The 26,912-nt window shown below is 47.3% G+C and overlaps 1 protein-coding gene across 6 annotated transcripts in view; it reads right to left on the bottom strand.

Annotated features, from left to right (window-relative positions):
- The window catches only part of LOC121287397 (PHD finger protein 20-like), an 85,619-nt gene that overhangs the window by 44,660 nt on the left and 14,047 nt on the right, over positions 1 to 26,912 (bottom strand). For 5 of the 6 annotated variants that reach the window (XM_041205236.1, XM_041205235.1, XM_041205238.1 and 2 more), the window contains one exon: positions 2,252 to 2,353. In XM_041205236.1, the coding sequence (XP_041061170.1) occupies positions 2,252 to 2,334 (83 nt within the window). In that variant the 5' untranslated portion in view covers positions 2,335 to 2,353. Of the gene's footprint in view, positions 1 to 2,251; positions 2,354 to 7,063; positions 7,187 to 26,912 lie in introns of those variants that run through there. The other variant, XM_041205237.1, reaches the window with a different exon arrangement.

Here is a 26,912-nt window from a genome sequence, read left to right as displayed (position 1 = left end):
GTACACACACTGCTGCCCCCGTGAGTCGGTGGTTGGGGGAGTGATGGAGGATTAGGTGCCAATCAAGAGGGCTGCTTCATCCTCATTCAAAGAGCAGCAGGGGAGTTTTCCATAGCGTCTTGGGCAATATTTATCCCTCACTTAAAATCACTTAATTTTAAAAAAATACAGAAATTCTGGTATTATCACAGTGCCTTTTGTGGGAAGTTACTGGGTGCAAAGTGCTGTGTGCCCTGCGCCACAACAGTGATTGCACCTCAGTATGTACTCTATCGGCTGTAAGTGTTTTGGGACACCCTGAGGTTGTGAAAGACACGCCAACTCTTTCAAGCTAAACCCCATGCGTTCTAACTTCTAACCACACCAATAAGAAGACAGGGTCTTATCAAATTAAAAATCAAATCAGAAACCGAAAGGGATGACCAATTCAAATAGTCCTTCCCTCTTCAAATAGCTGGTTTGGAACATAGATTTTGTCTGTAATTGATTACAGATCAAATAAAATTTTAAATCAGCGGAGGTGATCAGCTGGAACTAAATAACTCAGCATCTGTCAAAACAATGCCAAACAGATAATGAAAATCACATTTTTAAATATGTCATTTGAAGATTATCATTTTTTTAAAAAAAATGTGGCCAGCATTTATTGCCCATACCCGATTGCCCTTGTTCAGTGAGCATCTAAGAGTCAGCTACATTGCTGTGGGTCTGGAGTCATATGTAAGCCAGACCAGGTAAGGATGGCAGATTTCCTTCCCTAAAGGTCATTAGTGAACCAGTTTTTACAACAATCGGCAATGGTTTCATGGTCATCCTCAGACATAATTCCAGATTTTTATTGAATTCAAATTTCACCATATGGCATGGTGGGATTTGAACCTGCATCCCCAGATCTCTGGAATACTAGTTGAGTGATAATACCACTATGCCACCACCTCCCCTTAACAATAACAACACTCAAGAGAAAATGTCGTCAGAGCCAGTGCATATTATTCGAAACATGTCACGAGAAAAATTCATCATGGCTTAAGACACAGGACCACAGAATCTTACAGCACAGAAACAGGCCATTCATCCCATTGTGCTCGTGCCAGTCCTTTCAAAGATTTATCCAATGACTCCCCTACCCTTTCCCCAAACCACTGCATATTTGTCCAAATCCTCTTTTGAATGTTATTACTGAATCTGCTTCCACTGCCCTTTCAGGCAGTGCAGTCCAGACCATAACTCGCTGTCTAAAATAATTTCTCCTCATCCTGCCTCTGTTTTTTTTTGTCCCCTTTGGTCACCGACTCTTCTGCCAGTGGACAGTTTCTTTATATTTACTCTATCAAAACCATTAGAAATTTTGAACGCCTCTAATGAATCTCCCCTCAACCTTCTCTTCTCGAAGGAGAACCCCTAGCTTCTATATCCTGTAAATACACACTAAACTGGCACTGGGCTCAAGGTCAGGTTGCTTTACCCAACGTTATACTCACTAAGCATATTAAAAAAAACTCCTCTCCACTCAGGCCTTTTATCCCCATCTCCTCTCTTGCCCATTTTTCACTTGTGGACTGAACAGCAAGTGTTCACCAGAAAGCATCATAGCTGAGCACCTTTCTAACCAGAACCAGTGCAGCAGCAAACACATACACACACACCTCCTGGTGGGTAAGTCTTACAAACACACACACCTCCAGCAGGTGAATCTCTCAGATACACACACAGACATACATACACCTCCCAGTGGGTGAGACACACACATACACCCTCCTGTGGGTTGGTCTCACACAAAGCTGCCAGTGGGTCCCATTCCACCCCTCTCCCTTTCCTGTTTGGTCTCCTCTGCTACTGAGAGCAAAATTATCAGGCAGCACAGACCCACAGAATGGAGCCAGGTGCCTTCCTGGTTTCTGCTGCTCAGATCCACAGAGTCTCAAACTAAGGGTCGCAGTCTCAAAAAAGGGGTTGACCATTAGGGACTGAGTCAAGAAGAAATTTCCTCAAGACGTTTGTGAATGTTTGGAATTCTCCCATGGATTTCAGTCAACGTTGCTGGATTCATCCCTACAGCTCTTTGTCGCCCACAACCCCTGGGTCTCTGGCCCGTCAACTACATTTCTCATTGTTTTAAAAATTACGGAAAGGGAAAAGCCAGCAGAGCCCAATGGGCTGAGTGGCCTCCTCCTGCTCTCCTACGTTCTGTGAAATTAAGTCCCATTCTAAACAAACCAGCAGGACAGGGGTCGCACTCTGCAGGACTTACCACTTTTTCAGCCTGTCACGTGCTTCCAGCCTAGCGCCCACCTCGAATGTAATACCGCGTCTGCTCGGAGGTCTCCTGGACATCTTCAACAGGCTTTAGTCTCTGTGCACAGAATGGTATAAACAGATTACATAAATTCCTGACAGAGGTAGTAAAACGCATCGAAAGCTGTGTCCCAGGAAAGCAGAATGCACCGGCATACATACCGCAGGAAGCAGGTCGGCGAATAAAGTAAAGGGAGGCTCAATCAGGAGCAGAAGGGAGAATGGAATAGGGTGAAGGGTTATGAGGGGTGGGGAGGAGGCTTGTGTGGGTCATAAACACATCATTAACTGTGGCTCACTGGATAGCACTCTCGCCTCCGAGTCAGAAGATTGTAGGTTCAAGTCCCACTCCGGGGACCCGAGGACAAAAAAAAAGCAGGCTGACGCTCTATTGCAGTACTGAGGGAGTGCCGCACTACAGGCGGTCAGGTGAGGCTCCAACTGCCCTCTCGGCTGGACATAAAAGATCCCTTGGAATTATTTCAAAGAAGAGCAGGAGAGTTATCCCCGGTATACTGCCCAATTATATTCCTCAACCAACATCACTAATTATCTGGTTATCACATTGCTGTACGTGGGAGCTTGCTGTGCACGGACCCTAAAAGGTTCACTAGATTGGTCCCTGGGATGAGAGGGTTGTCTTACGCTGAGCGGTTAAGTAAATTGGGCTTATATTCTCACTGAATATAAGCCCAATCTCAGTGAAACCTGCCAAATTCTGAAGGGGCTTGATAGGCGGACGCTGAGATTGTTTCTGCTGGTCGGGGAGTCTAAAACACGGGGTGGGGGGGTGCAGTCTCAGGTTAAGGGGCCAATCATTTAGGGCTGAGGTGAGGAGAAATTACTTCACTCAAAAGGGTTGTGAATCTTTGGGATTCTCCACCCCAGAGGGCTACGAATGCTCCAAGGTTGAATATATTTAAGGCTGGGATAGAGAGACTTTTGGCCTCTCGGGGAATTCAAAGGATATGGGGGAGCGGGTGGGAAAATGGATTGGATTCCAAGATCAGCCATGATCGTATTGAATGGCGGAGCAGGCTCAATGAGCCTCATGGTCTACTCCTGCCCCTATTTTTTTGTGTGCTTCCATACATTACAACAGTAACTACACATTGGGAAAAAACACTGCAATGGCTGGAAAATGTTTTGGGACCTATATAGGTGCTATATAGGTACAAGTCTCTCTCTCTCTTTCAATAAAATGCCTTAAGTAGCTTATAATCCTGCATACCAATAATCAATTGCCAACAGGCTAAATGTGATTCAACCAGTGGTTCAACGAGCTGGTCAGCAGAGTTCGCTTAGATAAAAACAAAAAACTGCGGATGCTGGAAATCCAAAACACAAACAGAATTACCTGGAAAAACTCAGCAGGTCTGGCAGCATTGGCGGAGAAGAAAAGAGTTGACGTTTCAAGTCCTCATGACCCTTCGACAGAACTAGGTGAATCCCAGGGAGGGTTGAAATATAAGCTGGTTTAAGTTGGTGGTCGGGGGGGCGGGGTGGGGGGGTGTTGGGTGGGGGGGAGAGAAGTGGAGGGGGTGGTGTGGTTGTAGGCAAAAGCAGTGATAGAAGCAGATCATCAAAAGATGTCACAGGCAGCAGAACAAAAGAACACATAGGTGTCGAACTTGGTGACATTATCTAAACGAATGTGCTAATTAAGAATGGATGGTAGGACACTCAAGGTATAGCTCTACTGGGGGTAGGGGGAGCATAAAAGATTTAAAAATAATGGAAATAGGAGGGAAAAAGAAAAATCTATATAATTTATTGGAAAAAAACAAAAGGAAGGGGGAAGAAACAGAAGGGGGATGGGGATGGAGGAGGGAGGTCAAGACCTAAAATTGTTGAATTCAATATTCAGTCTGGAAGGCTGTAAAGTGCCTAGTCGGAAGTCGAGGTGTTGTTCCTCCAGTTTGCGTTGGGCTTCACTGGAACAATGCAGCAAGCCAAGGACAGACATGTGGCCAAGAGAGCAAGGTGGAGTGTTGAAATGGCAAGCGACAGGGAGGTCTGGGTCATTCTTGCGGACAGACCGCAGGTGTTCTGCAAAGCGGTCGCCCAGTTTACGTTTGGTCTCTCCAATGTAGAGGAGACTGCATTGGGAGCAACGAATGCAGTAGACTAAGTTGGGGGATAATGTCACCAACTTCGACAGCTATGTGTTCTTTTGTTCTGCCGCCTGTGACATCTTTTGATGATCAGCTTCTATCACTGCTTTTGCCTACAACCACACCACCCCCCCTCCACTTCTCTCCTCCCACCCAACCACAAACCCCCCCCCCCCACACCTTAAACCAGCTTATATTTCAACCCTCCCTGGGATTCACCTAGTTCTGTCGAAGGGTAAAGAGGACTCGAAATGTCAACTCTTTTCTTCTCCGCCGATGCTGCCAGACCTGCTGAGTTTTTCCAGGTAATTCTGTTTTTGTTGTAGCAGAGTTCGCTTGTTCACTTGTGTTTCATGTACTCACCACGTGCGAAACCTCTTTAATTTTTGGACGTGGGAGGTGGAGCGGAGCTCCCTAGTTATTGGGAAGAACCATTAGTGCTTCACTCTTGCTCTGTCTCCCTTCCTTATCAGGGCAAATAGAAAGAGTCGGAAGCTTAACACTTGTGAAGTGCTGAGAAAATCAAGAACACGTTCCGCAACAGTTTGTATTAAGATATAAACCACGACACACAAGGCATTTCAAGGTTATGATTGAATCTCTCCTGGGCTTCCCGACAGAGCAAAGTGAATTTCCCTCATGTTTGCATTAGTGATGAGAGCCATTTGCAACTTCTGGGGCTTAAGCTCACCACCTAGTGGTTGGAGCGTGCAAAGATTATGTAGAAACCCTGGAGGCACGTCTGAACAGAGTACATTCTGCGCCCTTGTCACCCTCAGTGCTTCTTCCAAGTGATGTTCAACGTGGAGGGGCACTGATTCATCAGCTGAGGGGGGACAGTACATGGTAAGCAACAAGACATTTCTTTGCCTATGTTTCACCATGGTATCCGGAGTCGATGTTAAGGACTCCCGCAGCAACTCCCTCCTGATTGAATACCGCTGTGCCACCATCTCTGCTGTCCTACCAGTGGTGATGGTGGTATTTGAGACATTATCTGTAAGATATGATTCCGAGAGTATGACTATGTCAGGCTGGTGCTTGACCAGTCAGTGAGACAGCTCTCCCAATTTTGGCATTAGGCCCCAGATGTTAGTAAGGAGGACTTCGCCGTCGTCATTTCCGGTTTCATTCCTTTGAGACTCTTAAGCGGTTTTATACAACTAGGCCGTTTCAGAAGGCTGTGGGTCTGGAGTCACATGGAGGCCAGACCAGATTTTTATTGAATTCAAATTTCACCATCTGCTGTGGTGGGATTCGAACCCAGGTCCCCAGGGTCTCTGGATTACTAGTCCAGTGACAATATCACTATGCCAGCACCTCCCAATTATCCAATCATCTACATTCACACTGGGAATATGTAGTCACTACATGCAGCAAGAGTCTCTACGAATTAAACTCACAGCCGAAACCACAGCAGAGCCTCCCAATAAAAGCAAGGGGATTTCACCAGCAAAATGCAGTGAATGAAGGATAGTTAATGCAAATTATGTACATTAACTTGATCCCAGCCACTTACAGCAATGCAGGGTGTGACTGGCAGGGGAATTATCCAATCATTCCATTTTGGCCACCAACAGCAGTGTTGCTGTATACACCATGACAGAATGGTGATGCCCAAACACAAAGTGCACGACCCACAGAACAAATCTATATACACTACAGAGCTAGACAGAAGGCTGGTTGGCTAGATGGCTAGCCTGTGGTTCAGAATAATGCCAACAGTGCGGGTTCGATTCCCGCTCTGGCTGAGGTAGACTTGCGACCTGCACCAGAGATTCGAAGGCAATGGCAAACCACCATGGACAGAGCTGCCTAGAAAGTGACTCAGGATGAAGCATCAGGTAATGAGCCAAGGACCTGCATTGAGGCAGAGCACACATGACATGGCAGAGGTAAACAGATGGAAATCAAGAGGAACAACAGTTTAATGCTGATGACAGAGCATTTCGGGATATCCTGAGGATGTGAAAGGCACTATATTGTCAGTCTTTCCTAACAAAGCCACATAAGGTCAATCTTGGGCCCTTCAGCTTTAAGTTAGCTGGTCTCAGTGGAGGTGCAGAACAATAGATATGAATATATAAGGGGGCATTGAACTTGCTCATGAAGTCCTCCCTAGTCAAACAGTCCATCAACACCCACTGCTGAAGCATTCCACAATATGGGATACAGCAGCTTGTGGCGCTCAAAGGTACTTTATAAATCGATGCCCATCGCTGAAACATTCTTCAGCACAGCTTTGTCCACGTTCTAGAAAAAAGTAAGGCATTCAACCAAAGTAGCATTGGAGCTTATCCTGATGCCTGTTTCCAAACATCCCTGCACCACACTACCGGAAGGAAACCATGCAGAGGACAGGGGCAGTTTCCAGTCGATGTGAAAATTTGACTAAATATAAACAACTAAGTGCGCAAACTCACTACTCTCTGGCCAGCTTTCACGTACCGCTCCCGTAACTTTTGAGCAGGTAACCAGCAGCGAGTCGTATACCTGTCCTGCCAGTTACAGCGAGTGCAGGGGCAGAAAGAGACAGACAAGTGTCAACAATAGCAAGCCAGCAGGCAAGTAACTTGCCAGGCGCCAAGTACGAGACTGAAAAGATCCGCATTAATGGCCAGTTTGTCGCCCTCCAATGCCTAAGAGACTTTCACCTTGTCAACCGAGCCGTACGATTTATCAGCTGCATTCTTGGAAGCGAATCTCCAAAGCACGAGCGAGCTACAGCAATGCTGCTCTGGTCAGAGTTCACGGAATGACGGAAATCTACTGACAATGCCCTGCAGTGAAAAAGTACTGACAGATCAAAAAAAAACTCGTCATCCTCGATCAATGACCACCACCCACATCCGGACTAAAAATGCCTCGCTCCGATCATAAATCCTTGAGCTAACCTCCCCTCTTCTGAGGGCGCCTGGCTAACCCTGCACATTCTTCCTTTTCAGATAATAGTCCAATTTCCTCTTGGTTGAATCTGCTTCCACCATGCTCTCGGGCAGCGCACTCCAGATCCTAACCACCCACTGCCTGAAAAAGTTTTACCTCATGTCGCCGTTGCTTCTTTTGCCAATTGCCTTAACTGTGCCCTCTCATTCTCGATCCTTCCACCAGTGGGAGCAGTTTCTCCCTATCTACTCAGTCCAGGCCCCTCGTGATTTCAAATACCTCTATCAAATCTCCTCTCAACCTTCTCTTCTCCAAGGAAAGCTGTGCCAACTTCTCCAATCTACCTACGCAACTGAAGTTAGGTGGGCACACAGTTGACCATAAATGGAAAATAAAGGGAGGGAAGAGGTCTCCGACATGGATCCCAGCGTATTACTGTGCAGCTGGCTGTTCGGTCGATTCCAATGGGAGCATTGTGCATAGTCTGTCCACAGTTTTGGTCTCCAGAGTACAAAAGAGGGTATTAAAGGCACTGAAGAAGGTGCAGAGATGACTTACAAGGACGATGCGAGAACGGAGAGGTTGTAACTTTCACGAACAACTGATTAGCCAGGGGTTCTTGCCCCTATAAAAGTGAAAAGCCAAGAAGCAACCGAACAGCAGTTGTTACAAATATAAAGGGAATCAGTAAGGTAGAAGGTGTTTCTCACTTGTGGTCAAGGTGTGGGAGTGGGGCTAGGGCTCACCAATAGAAGGAAGTCACGAATAAAGGCAATAAAGAATTCGCAAGGAACTTCTTTACAGCAAGAGTGGTTAGAAAGTGGAACTTGCTACCACATGGAGTAGTGGAGGTGAATAGTATAGATACATTTAAGAGGAAGCTGGATAAGTACATGAAGGAGAAAAGAGTGGCAAGTGCCATTAGCTTTAGGTGCAGTAGAGTGGGAGGAGGATAATGTACAGCATAAAGACCAGCATTGACCAGTTGGGTTGAATGGTCTGTTTCTGTGCTGTAAATTCTATGTACCAAGCCTGTGAGATACTACACGAGACTCAAACTTGGCCAACTGGACCATTACTGACGTAAATAAAGGATAAGAGCAGCAGCCACAGAGTTTACTGGTGGTCAACTGCATATTATCTCTCATCAGGCACGCAGTAATGTTAGTAACATTATTCTGCAGTGTGTGTTTGAGATGAAAACAGAGCAGGAAACAATGTCCAGGATAGATGAGGGTTGAAAAACCCAAAACTAGATGTCTTAGAGTAGACCTTTCAGTCCGTAGCATGAGCAATAATAACTTGCATTTATATGGCACCTTTAATATGGTAAAATGTTGCAAGGTGCTTCGGGAGCGCTTTCAAAGTTTGACATGGAGCCAAGGAGGGAGATTGAACCTGGGTCAAAGAGGTAGATATTCAAAAGTCTTAAATGAGGCAAGGCAGTGATGTAGAGAGGTAGAGAGGAGGAAATTCCAGAGCTTAGGGCCTAGAACACCCAAAGACATTTGACAACAGAAGTAGGGAATGCACAAGAGGCCAGAATTGGAGGAATGCAGAGCACTCGGGAGGCGATAAGGAGGGACAAGGAGGTTACAGAAATAGGGAGGGGTGATGCAATGGAGCAATTTGAACACAAGGTTGAGAATTTTAACATCAGTAGACTGGGAGTCGATGTAGGTCAGTGAGAACAGGGGCGAGACTTGGTGTGAATTAGGACATGGGCAGCAGAGTTTAGGATGAGCTCAAGTTTACAGATGGGATGCCAGCCAGCCGAGCACTGGGCAAGTGTAGTGTGGAAGTAACAAAAGCAGGGATGAAGACTTCAGCAGCAAATGGGTCGAGGCAGAGAGTAGTGATGTTAGGAAAAGGGAGTCAGCATCCTGCTGGTGGAGAGGATATGGGCTCAAAAGCTCAAATCTCAGTATTAATTCCTCTGAAGCCAACACAGTTTAATCCTTTCCAAATTGGTTCTGGTGACACACCTGTATCTAGTCTCACACAGCTCAAAACAATCTCTGTAGACAACCATCATCTTGGAAGGACAAACTAAAGAGTTTGATTGCTGGATATATTTCAAGGCCCTGACAAAGTATAAAAATTTCACAAGAGCGCCATTATGCCTGGACTAACATCCAGGTTCTGTTTTATTACTGAGGAGACCAGAAGAGAATCGAATCTCTGGCGGTTACCAAATGTTCAAGGTCTGCTCTCTCAGCTTATGTCATTGGATTCCCTTGATTAGATGTGTCCTGGAATCTCTATCCCATATCCGCGAGTCACTCCGTGGGAAACAACTAGAAGTATGAGTGTCAATTTCATAAACTATATTCCCTGCCTCAGTAATCCTGCAGGCCATGCCCTCTCAGAAGCAAACTCACTCCTGGTTATCCATTCAGCTTGCCTGTAAATTGATAATGACCATGCACTGAGTTGTCAACATTCATGCCAACTGCTTAGGGAACTAAGAAATGCAGATCACAATCGCACATTTCAGCGCTGAGGAAGAAAGCAAGTGACGAGTAATATGGTCCACTGAAATGTTACACTTACATCAAATGCCCTCGTCCCTGCTTTTGTTACTTCCACACTCTAGTCCTCCAGTGGTCTCCTGGCTGACTTCCAGTCTTCCACTCTCTGTAAACTTGAGCTCATCCTAAGCTCTGCTAACTCACGCCAAGTCTCGTTCGCTTATCATCGCTGCGCTTAATGACCTAAATCGACTCCCAGTCGACTGATTCTAAGATTCACACCCTCGTGTTCAAATCGCTCCTTTGCATCGCCCCTCCCTATCTCTATATTCTCCTCCGCCCTCCCAACCACCTCCTGAGGGCTCTGCCTCCCTCCAAATTTGGCCTTTTGTGCATTCCCCACTTCCATCGCCAAATCGCTCTTCATATGACAATCCTGCCATCCCAGGAATCAGTCTGGTGAACCTCCGCTACACTTCCTCTATGGCAAGTATATCCTTCCTTAAGTAAGGACACCAAAACTGCACCCAATACTCCAGGCGTGGTCTCACCCAGGACTTGTACAGCTGCAGTAAGACATCCTTGCCCCTGTACTCAAGTCCTTTCGTAATGAAGGCCAGCATACCATTTGCCTTCCTAACTGCTTGCTGCAGGTGACATGCTTTAAACAAAGGAAAATGACCTTCAGCCTTATAATGACTTATCACCCCTGTAAAATGCCTCAAAGCACTAGCCCATAGGGATGACACCAAATACAAAGCCACTAAACACACTGCATCATCACATCCAGTTGCTACGATACTATAAAACCAACGTTATATAAGCTAACGTCTTCTGAGAGGTCAGAAGTTCCTCTCCTCTCTCCAATTTACTCCCCTTCCTGAAGAAGGAACTGGCAAATACTTGAAAGGGTTTACAAGGTTACGGGAAAAGAGCGGGGGAGTGGTACTAATTGGATAGCTCTACCAGAGAGGCACAAAGGGCCAAATGGCCTCGGTCCCCAGTGTAGCATATAATATACCAGTATGCTGACGCCCCCTGCTGGGGCCCTTGCCTCTAGTATGTCTGGAAGTGGTTGTTATTCACCTATTAGTCGATACACTATGCATGCAATTCAACCAAGGGGGTTGAGGAACAGGAACCCTGGTTGATTTTCATTATCGTTGCCTTGGGCCAAGAAATATGGCTCTCCAGCTCGCGCTACACGGAGAACAGGCAATCGCAATAGGAGTCCGGCTCCAGATCGTACCATGTGGTGTATTTTACCACTGAGCACCTGGGCATCACTCTGCCTTCTTGAGGTCTCTTTGGACCGTTAGGCATCTTCAAAGCTGAAAGAATTACCGGAGATGTTTGTTTTGGGCTGGCTATATTCCCTGAAGGAACGTATTAGAGTAGATTCCTGATCTCTGCCTAAGTAAAGACTGCAGCTGGACACTTAATCAGCCATTCTACTGTTCCACGTTCATCCTGTTTTAACACAGGTCCAAACAGCACTGGCTCACTCCCAGCCGAGCAATTGAGAGGAAACAATGGTTATACAACATAGCTCAACTGTTAACCTTGACAAACTCAGTGACACTCTCCAAAAACAGGTTATGGTGACATACTGACAAAGAGAGTGGTAGGATTAGAATTCAAGGCCCCAGTCAGGATTAACAAGATTGCCAGCGATTTGGACCACCTACAGCAGGCACCTCAAAGCACAGGAGAAGTACCACCAAAGGTGCCGTCACAACATCCTCCCTGGCTTGTAACCGACCAAAATGGTGAAGGTTTATTCGGGAAGGCACAGAACGCATTGATAGACTTCACTGGGAGCCAATGCAAAGGAGAAGTCGAACGTCAGAGTCCAAACACCTCATCTGCCCCATCCTCCAGGTACCAATTGCCCCACAAGTGGCAGAGTCTGCAGATCACACATTGGATTGATCAGCCATGTCAGAACCCATCATGCCGGAGTGGAAGCAAGTCATCCTCGGTCCCCAAGGACTGCCTAAGAGGAGAAGACGCCAGACAGACGGCAGCAGTTCAAGAAGGCAGCTCACCACCACCTTCACAAGGGCAATTAGGGATGGGCAACAAATGTCAGCCTAGCCAGAAATGCTCATGTCTCAGCAAGGAAAAAAAAAAAATCAGGAGCGAATCCCATACATTAAAGAGGGGGGACAGAGCAAGTTAACTCAAGGCTGCTTTTCCACACCTCTTACCTTCAGATAGAGGGATAGAGCCCCTGGAGGAAGCTGTCTGCCAATATAGCGAGAGGCAGTGGCATTGTCACTGGACTAGTATTCCAGAGACCTAGGGTAATGCTCTGGGGGACAAATCCCACCACAGCAATTCAATAAAAACCTGAAGCCATTCTGATTCACTAAAGGAAATCTGGCCTACAGGTGACTCCAGACCTACAGCAATGCGGTTGACTCTTAAAAATGTGCACGAGGGCAATTAGAGATGGGCAGTAAATGGTCCCATCCCATGAACAATTTTTTTAAAAACTCCACAATCCAAAAGACAGCAGAATACAGTCTAAAACAGGTGGGGAGGGGATTGCTCAAAACCTGACATTTCTGTCGAGAGCAGATGTTTGACTGAAGGGAATTATAGAATGACACGACACAGATGGGTCCATTATGCCTGTGTCAGCTGTTTCAGAGAACTATCCAATTGGCTTCACTCCCTTCCAAATATCTCCCTTTTAATTATTTATCCAATTCCCTTTTCAAAGTCATGAGAGAAAACATTTCGTTCCCCACTGCAAATAAAACCAAAAAGAAACACATTTATGATAAGGAACGCTGTTTACATGTCGAAGGGCCTGGTGAGGGTGCAGTAGGGATTTACTAGAATACTGTCAAAGTTACGGGAAAGAACGTAAGAACTAGGAGCAGGAATAGGCAATTCAGCCCCTCGAGCCTGCCCCGCCATTCATTACGATCATGGCTGATCTCATTTCGGTCTCAACTCCAATTTCCCATCCTCTCCCTATAACCTTTCAACCTGTTACTACTTAAAAATCTGTCCATCTCCTCCTTAAATTTGTTCAGCGTTCCAACATCCACTGCACTCTGAGGTAGTGAATTCCACAGATTCACGACCCTTTGAGAAAAGTAATTCCTCCTCATCTCTGATTTAAATCTACCACCCCTTAGCCTAATACTATGGCCTCTCGATCCAGAATGCCCCTCAAGGGGAAACATCCACTCCACGTCTACTTTGTCTGTCCCTTTTAGCATCTTATATACCCCAATTAGATCTCCTTTCATCCTTTTAAACTCTAGCGAGTATCGGCCTCAACTGCTCAATCTCTCCTCATAAGACAAGCCCCGCATCTCTGGAATCAAAATAGTGAACCTCCTCTGAACCGGCTCCAATGCAGCTACATCCTTCGTCAAGTAAGGGGACCAAAACTGTGCACAGTACTCCAGGTGCGGTCTCACCAATGCCTTGTACAGACTGGAAACTGGAGAAGCTGAGGTTGTTATCCAAGGAGGAGGGAAGGTTAGGTGCAGCTTTAATAGATATATTCAAGATCATGAATAGTTTGGATAAAGCAAGCAGAAACAGTGGCAGAAGTGTCATTAACAAGAGGACACTGATATAAGGCAATAGAAACAGAGGAAGTGACAAGGGAAGATTTTTCTTTAAACACACACAGTGAGTTATGATGACGATAACACTGCCTGAAAGGATGGTGGAGGCTGAATGACTCATATTATTCAAAAGGGAATTGGATAAATACTTGAAAGGAAAATAAATACTTGAAGGGAAAAAGAATTGGAGCGTTAAAGGGAAAGAGAGAGTGACTGGGGGTGGGGCAGAATAGGGAACTGGATAAACACGAGCGGAGAAATAGGGGAACGGCTAAACACTACAAGGAAAGAGAGAACTGGATATACACTGCGGGGGGGACAGAGAACTGGATAAACACTTGTGGGCTGGTGGTGGGGTGATTGAAAACTTGATAGACATTTGGGGGAGAACAAAGAACTGGATAAACGCTTGGTGGGGGGGCAAATAGAGAACTGGATAAACACTTGGGCGGGCAGCAATAGACAACAGGATGAACTCTTTGGGGGGGCAGGAATAGACAACTGGATGAACTCTTGGGGGGGAGAATAGAGAACTGGAAAAACAATTAGGAGGGGGGAATACAGAGCTGGATAAAGATTTGGGGGCAGGAACAGAGGATTGGATAAACGCTTAGTGGGGGGGGAATAAGGAACTGGATAAACACTTGGGCGAAAAATAGAGACCTGGATAAACACTTGGGGGGCAGGAATAGAGAATTGGATAAACACTTGGGGGGGATAGAGAACTGGATAAACACTTGGGGGGGAATAGAGAACTGGATAAACACTTGGGGGGGAATAGAGAACTGGATAAACACTTGGGGGGGAATAGAGAACTGGATAAACACTTGGGGGGGAATAGAGAACTGGATAAACACTTGGGGGGGAATAGAGAATTGGATAAACACTTGGAGGGGAATAGAGAACTGGATAAACACTTGGGGGGGAATAGAGAACTGGATAAACACTTGGGGGGAATAGAGAACTGGATAAACACTTGGAGGGGAATAGAGAACTGGATAAACACTTGGGGGGAATAGAGAACTGGATAAACACTTGGGGGGAATAGAGAACTGGATAAACACTTGGAGGGGAATAGAGAACTGGATAAACACTTGGGGGGAATAGAGAACTGGATAAACACTTGGGGGGGGAATAGAGAACTGGATAAACACTTGGGGGGGAATAGAGAACTGGATAAACACTTGGGGGGGAATAGAGAACTGGATAAACACTTGGGGGGGAATAGAGAACTGGATAAACACTTGGGGGGGGGGAATAGAGAACTGGATAAACACTTGGGGGGGGAATAGAGAACTGGATAAACACTTGAGGGGGGGAATAGAGAACTGGATAAACACTTGGAGGGGAATAGAGAACTGGATAAACACTTGGGGGGGAATAGAGAACTGGATAAACACTTGGGGGTGACAGAGAACTGGGTAAACACTTGGGGGTGACAGAGAACTGGGTAAACACTTGGGGGTGACAGAGAACTGGGTAAACACTTGGGGGTGACAGAGAACTGGGTAAACACTTGGGGGTGACAGAGAACTGGGTAAACACTTGGGGGTGACAGAGAACTGGGTAAACACTCGGGTGGGAAATAGAGAACTGGATAAGGACATGGCGGGGGGCAGATGGTGAACTGGATAAACACTTGGTGGGGGAATAGAGAACTGGATAAACGTTTGGTGGGGGAATAGAGAACTGGATAAACACTTGAGGGGGGAATAGAGAACTGGATAAACACTTGGTGGGGGAATAGAGAACTGGATAAACACTTGGTGGGGGAATAGAGAACTGGATAAACACTTGAGGGGGGAATAGAGAACTGGATAAACACTTGGGGGGGAAATAGAGAACTGGATAAACACTTGGTGGGGGAACAGAGAACTGGATAAACACTTGAAGGGGGAATAGAGAACTGGATAAACACTTGGGGGGGGAATAGAGAACTGGATAAACACTTGGGAGGGGAATAGAGAACTGGAAAAACACTTGGTGGGGGAATAGAGAACTGGATAAACACTTGAGGGGGGAATAGAGAACTGGATAAACACTTGGTGGAGGAATAGAGAACTGGATAAACACTTGGTGGGGGAATAGAGAACTGGATAAACACTTGAGGGGGGAATAGAGAACTGGATAAACACTTGGGGGGGAAATAGAGAACTGGATAAACACTTGGTGGGGGAACAGAGAACTGGATAAACACTTGAAGGGGGAATAGAGAACTGGATAAACACTTGGGGGGGGAATAGAGAACTGGATAAACACTTGGGAGGGGAATAGAGAACTGGAAAAACACTTGGGGGGGGGAATAGAGAACTGGATAAACACTGGGGGGGGGGAGGAGAGAACTGATTAAACACTTGTGGGGGGGAATAGAGGACTGGATAAACACTTGGGGGAAACAGAGAACTGGATAAACACTTGGGGGGAATAGAGAACTGGATAAACACTGGGGGGAAATAGAGAACTGGATAAACACTGGGGGGAAATAGAGAACTGGATAAACACTTGGGGGGGAATAGAGAACTGGATAAACACTTGGGGGGAATAGAGAATTGGATAAACACTTGGGGAAGGGAATAGAGAACTGGATAAACACTTGGTGGGGGGAAATAGAGAACTGGATAAACACATGGGGGGAAAATTGAGAAGTGGATAAACAGTTGGGAGGCGGGGGACAGAGAACTGGATAACCACTTGGGGGGGGGAATTGAGAACTGGATAAACAGTTGGGAGAGGGACAGAGAACTGGATAAACATTTGGGGGGCGGACAGAACAGGATAAACATTTGGGGCGGGAAGTAGAGAACTGGATAAATGCTTGGGGGGGAATAGAGAACTGGATAAACATTTGGGGCGGGAAGTAGAGAACTGGATAAACACTTGGGGAGGAACAGAGAACTGGATAAACACTTGGGTGGAATAGAGAACTGGATAAATACTTAGGGGGGAAATAGAGCACTGGATAAACACTTGTGGGGGGTGGAGTTGAGAACTGGATAACCACTTGGGGTGGGGGGGGGGGAATTGATAACTGGATAAACAGTTGGGAGGGGGGACAGAGAACTGGATAAACAGTTGGGAGGGGGGGGACAGAGAACTGGATAAACAGTTGGGGGGGGACACAGAACTGGATAAACACTTGAGGGGGGACAGAGAACTGGATAAACACTTGGCAGGGGACAGAGAATTGGATAAACACTCGGCGGGGGACAGAAAACTGGATAAACATTTGGCAGGGGATAGAGAACTGGTTAAACACTTGGTGGGGGGGGAATAGAGAACTGGATAAACACTTGGCAGGGGACAGAGAATTGGATAAACACTTGGCGGGGGACAGAAAACTGGATAAACATTTGGCAAAGGATAGAGAACTGGTTAAACACTTGGTGGGGGGGGAAATAGAGAACTGGATAAACACTTGGCAGGGGACAGAGAATTGGATAAACACTTGGCGGGGGACAGAAAACTGGATAAACATTTGGCAGGGGATAGAGAACTGGTTAAACACTTGGTGGGGGGGAATAGAGAACTGGATAAACACTTGGGGGGAAATAGAGAACTGGATGAACAATTAGGGGGAATAGAGAACTGGATAAACACTTGGGGGGAATAGAGAACTGGACAAACACTTGGGGGGAATAGAGAACAGGAAAAACACTTGGGGGGAATAGAGAACAGGAAAAACACTTGGGGGGAATAGAGAACAGGAAAAACACTTGGGGGGAATAGAGAACAGGAAGAACACTTGGGGGGAATAGAGAACAGGAAAAACACTTGGGGGGAATAGAGAACAGGAAAAACACTTGTGATGGGAATAGAGTACTGGATAAACACTTGGGGGGGGATAGGGAACTGGATAAACACTTGGTGGGGGAGGAATAGAGAACTGGATAAACACTTGGGGGGGAATAGGAATTTGGATAAACACTCGGGGGGAATAGAGAACTGAATAACCACTTGGGGGGGAATAGAGAACTGGATAACCACTTGGGGGGGAATAGAGAACTGGATAAACACTTGGGGGGGAATAGAGAACTGGATAAACACTTGGGGGGGAATAGAGAACTGGATAAACACTTGGGGGGGAATAGAGAACTGGATAAACACTTCGGGTAGACACAGAACTGGATAAACACTTGGGGTAGACACAGAACTGGATAAACACTTGTGGGGGGGGGGACACAGAACTGGATAAACACTTGGGGGTTGGGGAAGACACAGAACTGGATAAACACTTGGCGGGGGGAAGACACAGAACTGGATAAACACTTGGGGGTGGACACAGAACTGGATAAACACTTGGCGGGGGGGGGACACAGAACTGGATAAACACTTGGGGTGGGGGGGGGGGACACACAACTGGATAAACACTTGTGATGGGAATAGAGAACTGGATAAACACTTGTGAGGGGAATAGAGAACTGGATAAACACTTGTGATGGGAATGGAGAACTGGATAGACACTTGGCCGGGGACAGAGAACTGGAAAAATACTTGGAAGGCAATAGAGACCTGGATAACCACTTGGGGGGAATAGAGAACTGGATAACCACATGGGGGGGGAATAGAGAACTGGATAAACAGTTGGGAGGGGGGGACAGAGAACGGGATAAACAGTTGGGAGGGGGGGACAGAGAACGGGATAAACAGTTGGGAGGGGGGGACAGAGAACGGGATAAACAGTTGGGAGGGGGGGACACAGAACTGGATAAACAGTTGTGATGGGAATAGAGAACTGGATAAACACTTGGGGGGTAAATAGAGAACTGGATAAACACTTGGGGGGTAAATAGAGAACTGGATAAACACTTGGGGGGTAAATAGAGAAGTAGATAACCACATGGTGGGGAATACGAAATGGATAAACACTTATGGGGGGGGGAATGGATAACTGGATAAACACTTGGCGGGGGACAGAGAACTGGATAAACACTTGGGAGGGGGGACAGAGAACAGGATAAACAGTTGGGAGGGGGGGACAGAACTGGATAAACAGTTGTGGGGGGGGACAGAGAACTGGTTAAACAGTTCGGAGGTGGGGGACAGAGAACTGGATAAACAGTTGGAAGGGGGGACAGAGAACTGGATAAACAGTTGGGGCAGGGACAGAGAACTGGATAAACAGTTGGTGGCGGGGGCACAGAGAACTGGATAAACAGTTGGGGCAGGGACAGAGAACTGGATAAAAACTTGAGGGGGGACAGAGAACTGGATAGACACTTGGCAGGGGACAGAGAACTGGATAAACGCTTGGCGGGGGACAGAAAATTGGACAAACATTTGGCAGGGGACAGAGAACTGGATAATCACTTGGGGGGGGGGAATAGAGAACTGGATAAACACTTGGGGGGGGAATAGAGAACTGGATAAACAATGTGGGGGGGGGGGAATAGAGAACTGGATAAACACTTGGGGGGAAATAGAGGACTGGATAAACAATTGGGGGGAATAGAGAACTGGATAAACACATGGGGGCAATAGAGAACTGGATAAACACTTGGGGGCAATAGAGAACTGGATAAACACTTGGGGGCAATAGAGAACTGGATAAACACTTGGGGGCAATAGAGAACTGGATAAACACTTGGGGGGAATAGAGAACTGGATAAACACTTGGGGGGAATAGAGAACTGGATAAACACTTGGGGGGAATAGAGAACTGGATAAACACTTGGGGGGAATAGAGAACTGGATAAACACTTGGGGGGAATAGAGAACTGGATAAACACTTGGGGGGAATAGAGAACTGGATAAACACTTGGGGGGAATAGAGAACTGGATAAACACTTGGGGGGAATAGAGAACTGGATAAACACTTGGGGGGAATAGAGAACTGGATAAACACTTGGGGGGAATAGAGAACTGGATAAACACTTGGGGGAATAGAGAACTGGATAAACACTTGGGGGGAATAGAGAACTGGATAAACACTTGGCGGGGGACAGAGAACTGGATAAACACTTGGGAGGGGGGACAGAGAACAGGATAAACAGTTGGGAGGGGGGGACAGAGAACTGGATAAACAGTTGTGGGGGGGGGACAGAGAACTGGTTAAACAGTTCAGAGGTGGGGGACAGAGAACTGGATAAACAGTTGGAATGGGGGACAGAGAACTGGATAAACAGTTGGGGCAGGGACAGAGAACTGGATAAACAGTTGGTGGGGGGGGGCACAGAGAACTGGATAAGCAGTTGAGAGGGGGACACAGAACTGGATAAACACTTGAGGGGGGACAGAGAACTGGATAGACACTTGGCAGGGGACAGAGAATTGGATAAACCCTTGGCGGGGGACAGAAAATTGGACAAACATTTGGCAGGGGACAGAGAACTGGTTAATCACTTGGGGGGGGGGGGGGAATAGAGAACTGGATAAACACTTGGGGGGGAATAGAGAACTGGATAAACAATGTGGGGGGGGAAATAGAGAACTGGATAAACACTTGGGAGGAAATAGAGGACTGGATAAACAATTGGGGGGAATAGAGAACTGGATAAACACTTGGGGGCAATAGAGAACTGGATAAACACTTGGGGGCAATAGAGAACTGGGTAAACACTTGGGGGCAATAGAGAACTGGATAAACACTTGGGGGCAATAGAGAACTGGATAAACACTTGGGGGCAATAGAGAACTGGATAAACACTTGGGGGCAATAGAGAACTGGATAAACACTTGGGGGCAATAGAGAACTGGATAAACACTTGGGGGGAATAGAGAACTGGATAAACACTTGGGGGGAATAGAGAACTGGATAAACACTTGGGGGGAATAGAGAACTGGATAAACACTTTGTGGAATAGAGAACTGGATAAACACTTTGGGGGAATAGAGAACTGGATAAACACTTGGGGGGAATAGAGAACTGGATAAACACTTGGGGGGAATAGAGAACTGGATAAACACTTGGGGGGAATAGAGAACTGGATAAACACTTGGGGGGAATAGAGAACTGGATAAACACTTGGGGGGAATAGAGAACTGGATAAACACTTGCCGGGAATAGAGAACTGGATAAACACTTGGGGGGAATAGAGAACTGGATAAACACTTGGGGGGAATAGAGAACTGGATAAACACTTGGGGGGAATAGAGAACTGGATAAACACTTGGGGGAATAGAGAACTGGATAAACACTTGGCGGGGGACAGAGAACTGGATAAACACTTGGGAGGGGGGACAGAGAACAGGATAAACAGTTGGGAGGGGGGGACAGAGAACTGGATAAACAGTTGTGGGGGGGGGACAGAGAACTGGTTAAACAGTTCGGAGGTGGGGGACAGAGAACTGGATAAACAGTTGGAAGGGGGGACAGAGAACTGGATAAACAGTTGGAAGGGGGCACAGAGAACTGGATAAGCAGTTGAGAGGGGGACACAGAACTGGATAAACACTTGGGGGAATAGAGAACTGGATAAACTCTTGGGGGGAATAGAGAACTGGATAAACACTTGGGGGCAATAGAGAACTGGATAAACACTTGGGGGCAATAGAGAACTGGATAAACACTTGGGGGCAATAGAGAACTGGATAAACACTTGGGGGCAATAGAGAACTGGATAAACACTTGGGGGCAATAGAGAACTGGATAAACACTTGGGGGCAATAGAGAACTGGATAAACACTTGGGGGCAATAGAGAACTGGATAAACACTTGGGGGGAATAGAGAACTGGATAAACACTTGCGGGGAATAGAGAACTGGATAAACACTTGGGGGCAATAGAGAACTGGATAAACACTTGGGGGGAATAGAGAACTGGATAAACACTTGGGGGGAATAGAGAACTGGATAAACACTTGGGGGGAATAGAGAACTGGATAAACACTTGGGGTAATAGAGAACTGGATAAACACTTGGGGGGAATAGAGAACTGGATAAACACTTGGGGGGAATACAGAACTGGTTAAACACTTGGGAGGAATAGAGAACTGGATAAACACTCTGGGGGGAATAGAGAACTGGATAAACAATGTGGGGGGGGGGAAATAGAGAACTGGATAAACACTTGGGGGGAAATAGAGGACTGGATAAACAATTGGGGGCAATAGAGAACTGGATAAACACTTGGGGGGAATAGAGAACTGGATAAACACTTGGGGGGAATAGAGAACTGGATAAACACTTGGGGGCAATAGAGAACTGGATAAACACTTGGGGGGAATAGAGAGCTGGATAAACACTTGGCGGGGCCAGAGAACTGGATAAGCACGCGGGGGGGTAATAGAGAACTGGATAACCACTTGGGAGTGGGGGACAGAGAACTGGATAATCAGTTGGGAGTGGGAGCCAGAGAACTGGATAAACACTTGAGGGGGGACAGAGAACTGGAAAAACAGTTGGGAGGGGGGGGACAGAAAACTGGATAAACAGTTGGGACGGGGGGGACAGAGAACTGGATAAACAGTTGGGAGGGGGGGACAGAGAACTGGATAAACAGTTGGGAGGGGGGGACAGAGAACTGGATAAACAGTTGGGAGGGGGGGGGACAGAGAACTGGTTAAACAGTTGGGGCGGGGACAGAGAACTGGATCAACAGTAGGGGGGGTGCACAGAACTGGATAAACAGTTGGGGGGGGGGACAGAGAACTGGATAAACAGTTGGGAGGGGGGACAGAGAACTGGATAAACAGTTGGGAGGGGGGACAGAGAACTGGATAAACAGTTGGGAGGGGGGACAGAGAACTGGATAAACAGTTGGGAGGGGGGACACAGAACTGGATAATCACTTGAGGGGGGACAGAGAACTGGAAAAACAGTTGGGGGGGGGACAGAAAACTGGATAAACGTTTGGCAGGGGACAAAAAACTGGATAAACGTTTGGCAGGGGACAAAAAACTGGATAAACGTTTGGCAGGGGACAAAAAACTGGTTAAACATATGGTGGGGGGGAATAGAGAACTAGATAAACAATGGAGGGGGGGAAATAGAGATCTGGATAAACACTTTGGGGGGGGGGGGAGAGAGAACTGGATAAACACTTGGGGGGAAATAGAGAACTGGATAAACACTTGGGGGGAATAGAAAACTGGATAAACACTTGGGGGAATAGAGAACTGGATAAACACTTGGGGGGGAATAGAGAACTGGATAAACACTTGGGGGGGAATAGAGAACTGGGTAAACATTTGGGGGGAACAGAGAACTGGGTAAACATTTGGGGGGAACAGAGAACTGGGTGAACACTTGGGGGGAACAGAGAACTGGGTAAACACTTGGGGGGACCAGAGAACTGGGTAAACACTTGGGGGGACCAGAGAACTGGGTAAACACTTGGGGGGACCAGAGAACTGGGTAAACACTTGGGGGGACCAGAGAACTGGGTAAACACTTGGGGGGACCAGAGAACTGGGTAAACACTTGGGGGGACCAGAGAACTGGGTAAACACTTGGGGGGACCAGAGAACTGGGTAAACACTTGGGGGGAACAGAGAACTGGGTAAACACTTGGGGGGAACAGAGAACTGGGTAAACACTTGGGGGGACAAGAGAACTGGGTAAACACTTGGGGGGACCAGAGAACTGGGTAAACACTTGGGGGTCCAGAGAACTGGGTAAACACTTGGGGGGACCAGAGAACTGGGTAAACACTTGGGGGGAATAGAGAACTGGGTAAACACTTGGGGGGAATAGAGAACTGGGTAAACACTTGGGGGGAATAGAGAACTGGGTAAACACTTGGGGGGAATAGAGAACTGGGTAAACACTTGGGGGGAATAGAGAACTGGGTAAACACTTGGGGGGAATAGAGAACTGGATAAACACTTGGGGGGAATAGAGAACTGGATAAACACTTGGGGGGAATAGAGAACTGGATAAACACTTGGGGGGAATAGAGAACTGGATAAACACTTGGGGGGAATAGAGAACTGGATAAACACTTGGCGGGAATAGAGAACTGGATAAACACTTGGCGGGGGATAGGGAACTGGATAAACACTCGGCGGGGAATAGAGAACTGAATAACCACTTGGGGGGGAATAGAGAACTGGATAAACACTTGGGGGGAATAGAGAACTGGATAAACACTTGAGGGGAATAGAGAACTGGATAAACACTTGGGGTGGACACAGAACTGGATAAACATTTGGGGGGGGACACAGAATTGGATAAACACTTGGGAGGGGGACAGAGAACTGGATAAACACTTGGGATGGGGACACAGAACTGGATAAACACTTGTAATGGGAATAGAGAACTGGATAAACACTTGGGGGGTAAAGAGAGAACTGGATAAACACTTGGGGGGTAAAGAGAGAACTGGATAACCACATGGGGGGGAATAGAGAACTGGATAAAAACTTGTGAGGGGAATAGAAGACTGGATAAACACTTGTAAGGGGAATAGAAAACTGGATAAACACTTGTAAGGGGAATAGAGAACTGGAAAAACACTTGTAAGGGGAATAGAGAACTGGAAAAACACTTGTGATGGGAATGGAGAACTGGATAGACACTTGGCGGGGGACAGAGAACTGGATAAATACTTAGGAGGCAATAGAGACCTGGATAACCACTTGGGGGGGAATAGAGAACTGGATAACCACATGGGGGGGAATAGAGAACTGGATAAACACTTGTGAGGGGAATAGAAAACTGGATAAACACTTGTGATGGGAATAGAGAACTGGATAAACACTTGAGATGGGAATGGAGAACTGGATAGAAACTCGGCGGGGGACAGAGAACTGGATAAATACTTGGGAGGCAATAGAGACCTGGATAACCACTTGGGGGGGAATAGAGAACTGGATAACCACATGGGGGGGAATAGAAAACTGGATAACCACATGGGGGGGGGGTGACAGGGAACAGGATAAACAGTTGGGAGGGGGGTCAGAGAACTGGATAAACAGTTGGGAGGGGGGACAGAGAATTGGATAAACAGTCGGGAGGGGGGTACAGAGAACTGGATAAACAGTTGGTGGGAGGGGGGACAGAGAACTGGATAAACACTGGGGGGGGGGGAATAGACAACTGGATAAACACTTGGGGGGAAATAGAGAACTGGATAAACAGTTGGGGGGGGGGACACAGGACTGGTAAACACTTGGCGGGGGACAGAGAACTGGATAAACACTTGGCGGGGCCAGAGAACTGGATAACCACGTGGGGGGTAATAGATAACTGGATAACCACTTGGGAGTGGGGGACAGAGAACTGGATAATTAGTTGGGAGGGGGGGTACAGAGAACTGGAAAAACAGTTGGGAGGGGGGGGACAGATAACTGGATAAACAGTTGGGAGGGGGGGGACAGAGAACTGAATAAACAGTTGGGAGGGGGGGACAGAGAACTGGATAAAACAGTTGGGAGGGGGGGGACAGATAACTGGATAAACAGTTGGGAGGGGGGGGACAGAGAACTGGATAAACAGTTGGGAGGGGGGGACAGAGAACTGAATAAACAGTTGGGAGGGGGGGACAGAGAACTGGATAAACAGTTGGGAGGGGGGGACAGAGAACTGGATAAACAGTTGGGAGGGGGGGACAGAGAACTGGATAAACAGTTGGGAGGGGGGGACAGAGAACTGGATAAACAGTTGGGAGGGTGGGGGACAGAGAACTGGATAAACAGTTGGGAGGGGGGGACAGAGAACTGGATAAACACTTGGCGCGGGATAGAGAACTGGATAAACACTTGGGAGGCAATAGAGAACTGGATAACCAGTTGGGGGGGAATAGAGAACTGGATAACCACATGGGGGGGAATAGAGAACTGGATAACCACTTGGGAGGGGGTGACAGGGAACAGGATAAACAGTTGGGAGGGGGGGTCAGAGAACTGGATAAACAGTTGGGAGGGGGGGACAGAGAACTGGATAAACAGTTGGGAGGGGGGGGACAGAGAACTGGATAAACACTTGGCGCGGGATAGAGAACTGGATAAACACTGGGGAGGTAATAGAGAACTGGATAAACACTGGGGAGGTAATAGAGACCTGGATAACCATTTGGGGGGGAATAGAGAACCGGATAAACACTTGGGAGGGGGGGGTCAGGGAACAGGTTAAACAGTGGGGAGGGGGGGACAGAGAACTGGATAAACACTGGTGGGGGAATAGACAACTGGACAAACACTTGGGGGGAAATAGAGAACTGGATAAACACTTGGGGGGGAAAAGAGAACTGGATAAACAGTTGGGGCGGAACACAGGACTGGTAAACACTTGGCGGGGGACAGAGAACTGGATAAACACTTGGCGGGGCCAGAGAACTGGAAAACCACGCGGGGGGGTAATAGAGAACTGGATAACCACTTGGGAGTGGGGGACAGAGAACTGGATAATCAGTTGGGAGTGGGGGCCAGAGAACTGGATAAACACTTGAGGGGGTACAGAAAACTGGAAAAACAGTTGAGAGTGGGGGGGACAGAGAACTGGATAAACTGTTGGGACGGGGGGACAGAGAACTGGATAAAGAGTTGGGAGAGGGGGGACAGAGAACTGGTTAAACAGTTGGGAGGGGGGTACAGAGAACTGGATAAACAGTTGGGAGGGAGGACAGAGAACTGGATCAACAGGTGGGGGGGGGCACAGAACAGGATAAACAGTTGGGGATGGGGGGACAGAGAACTGGATAAACAGTTGGGAGGGGGGGACAGAGAACTGGATAAACAGTTGGGAGGGGGGACACAGAACTGGATAATCACTTGAGGGGTGACAGAGAACTGGAAAAACAGTTGGGGGGAGGGGGACAGAGAACTGGATAAACACGTGGCAGGGGACAGAGAATTGGATAAATACTTGGCGGGGGACAAAAAACTGGATAAACGTTTGGCAGGGGACAGAGAACTGGTTAAACATATGGTGGGGGGGAATAGAGAACTGGATAAACACTTGGCGGGGGGAATAGAGAACTGGATAAACAATGGGGGGGGGAATAGAGAACTGGATAAACAATGGGGGGGGGGAATAGAGATCTGGATAAACACTTTGGGGGGGGGAGAGAGAACTGGATGAACACTTGTGGGGAAATAGAGAACTGGATAAACACGTGGGTGGAATAGAAAACTGGATAAACACTTGGGGGAATAGAGAACGGGATAAACAATGGGGGTGGAAATAGAGAACTGGGTAAACATTTGGGGGGAACAGAGAACTGGGTAAACATTTGGGGGGAACAGAGAACTGGGTGAACACTTGGGGGGACCAGAGAACTGGGTAAACACTTGGGGGGACCAGAGAACTGGGTAAACACTTGGGGGGACCAGAGAACTGGGTAAACACTTGGGGGGACCAGAGAACTGGGTAAACACTTGGGGGGACCAGAGAACTGGGTAAACACTTGGGGGGACCAGAGAACTGGGTAAACACTTGGGGGGACCAGAGAACTGGGTAAACACTTGGGGGGACCAGAGAACTGGGTAAACACTTGGGAGGACCAGAGAACTGGGTAAAAACTTGGGGGGAACAGAGAACTGGGTAAACACTTGGGGGACCAGAGAACTGGGTAAACACTTGGGGGGACCAGAGAACTGGGCAAACACTTGGGGGGACCAGAGAACTGGGCAAACACTTGGGGGGACCAGAGAACAGGTCAAACACTAGGGGGGAAT

Source organism: Carcharodon carcharias, chromosome 14, assembly GCF_017639515.1.
Source record: "Carcharodon carcharias isolate sCarCar2 chromosome 14, sCarCar2.pri, whole genome shotgun sequence".
Taxonomy (NCBI): Eukaryota; Metazoa; Chordata; class Chondrichthyes; order Lamniformes; family Lamnidae; genus Carcharodon; species Carcharodon carcharias.
Note: the sequence above shows the minus strand (reverse complement) of the source record. Positions and strands in the feature narration are given on the sequence as shown.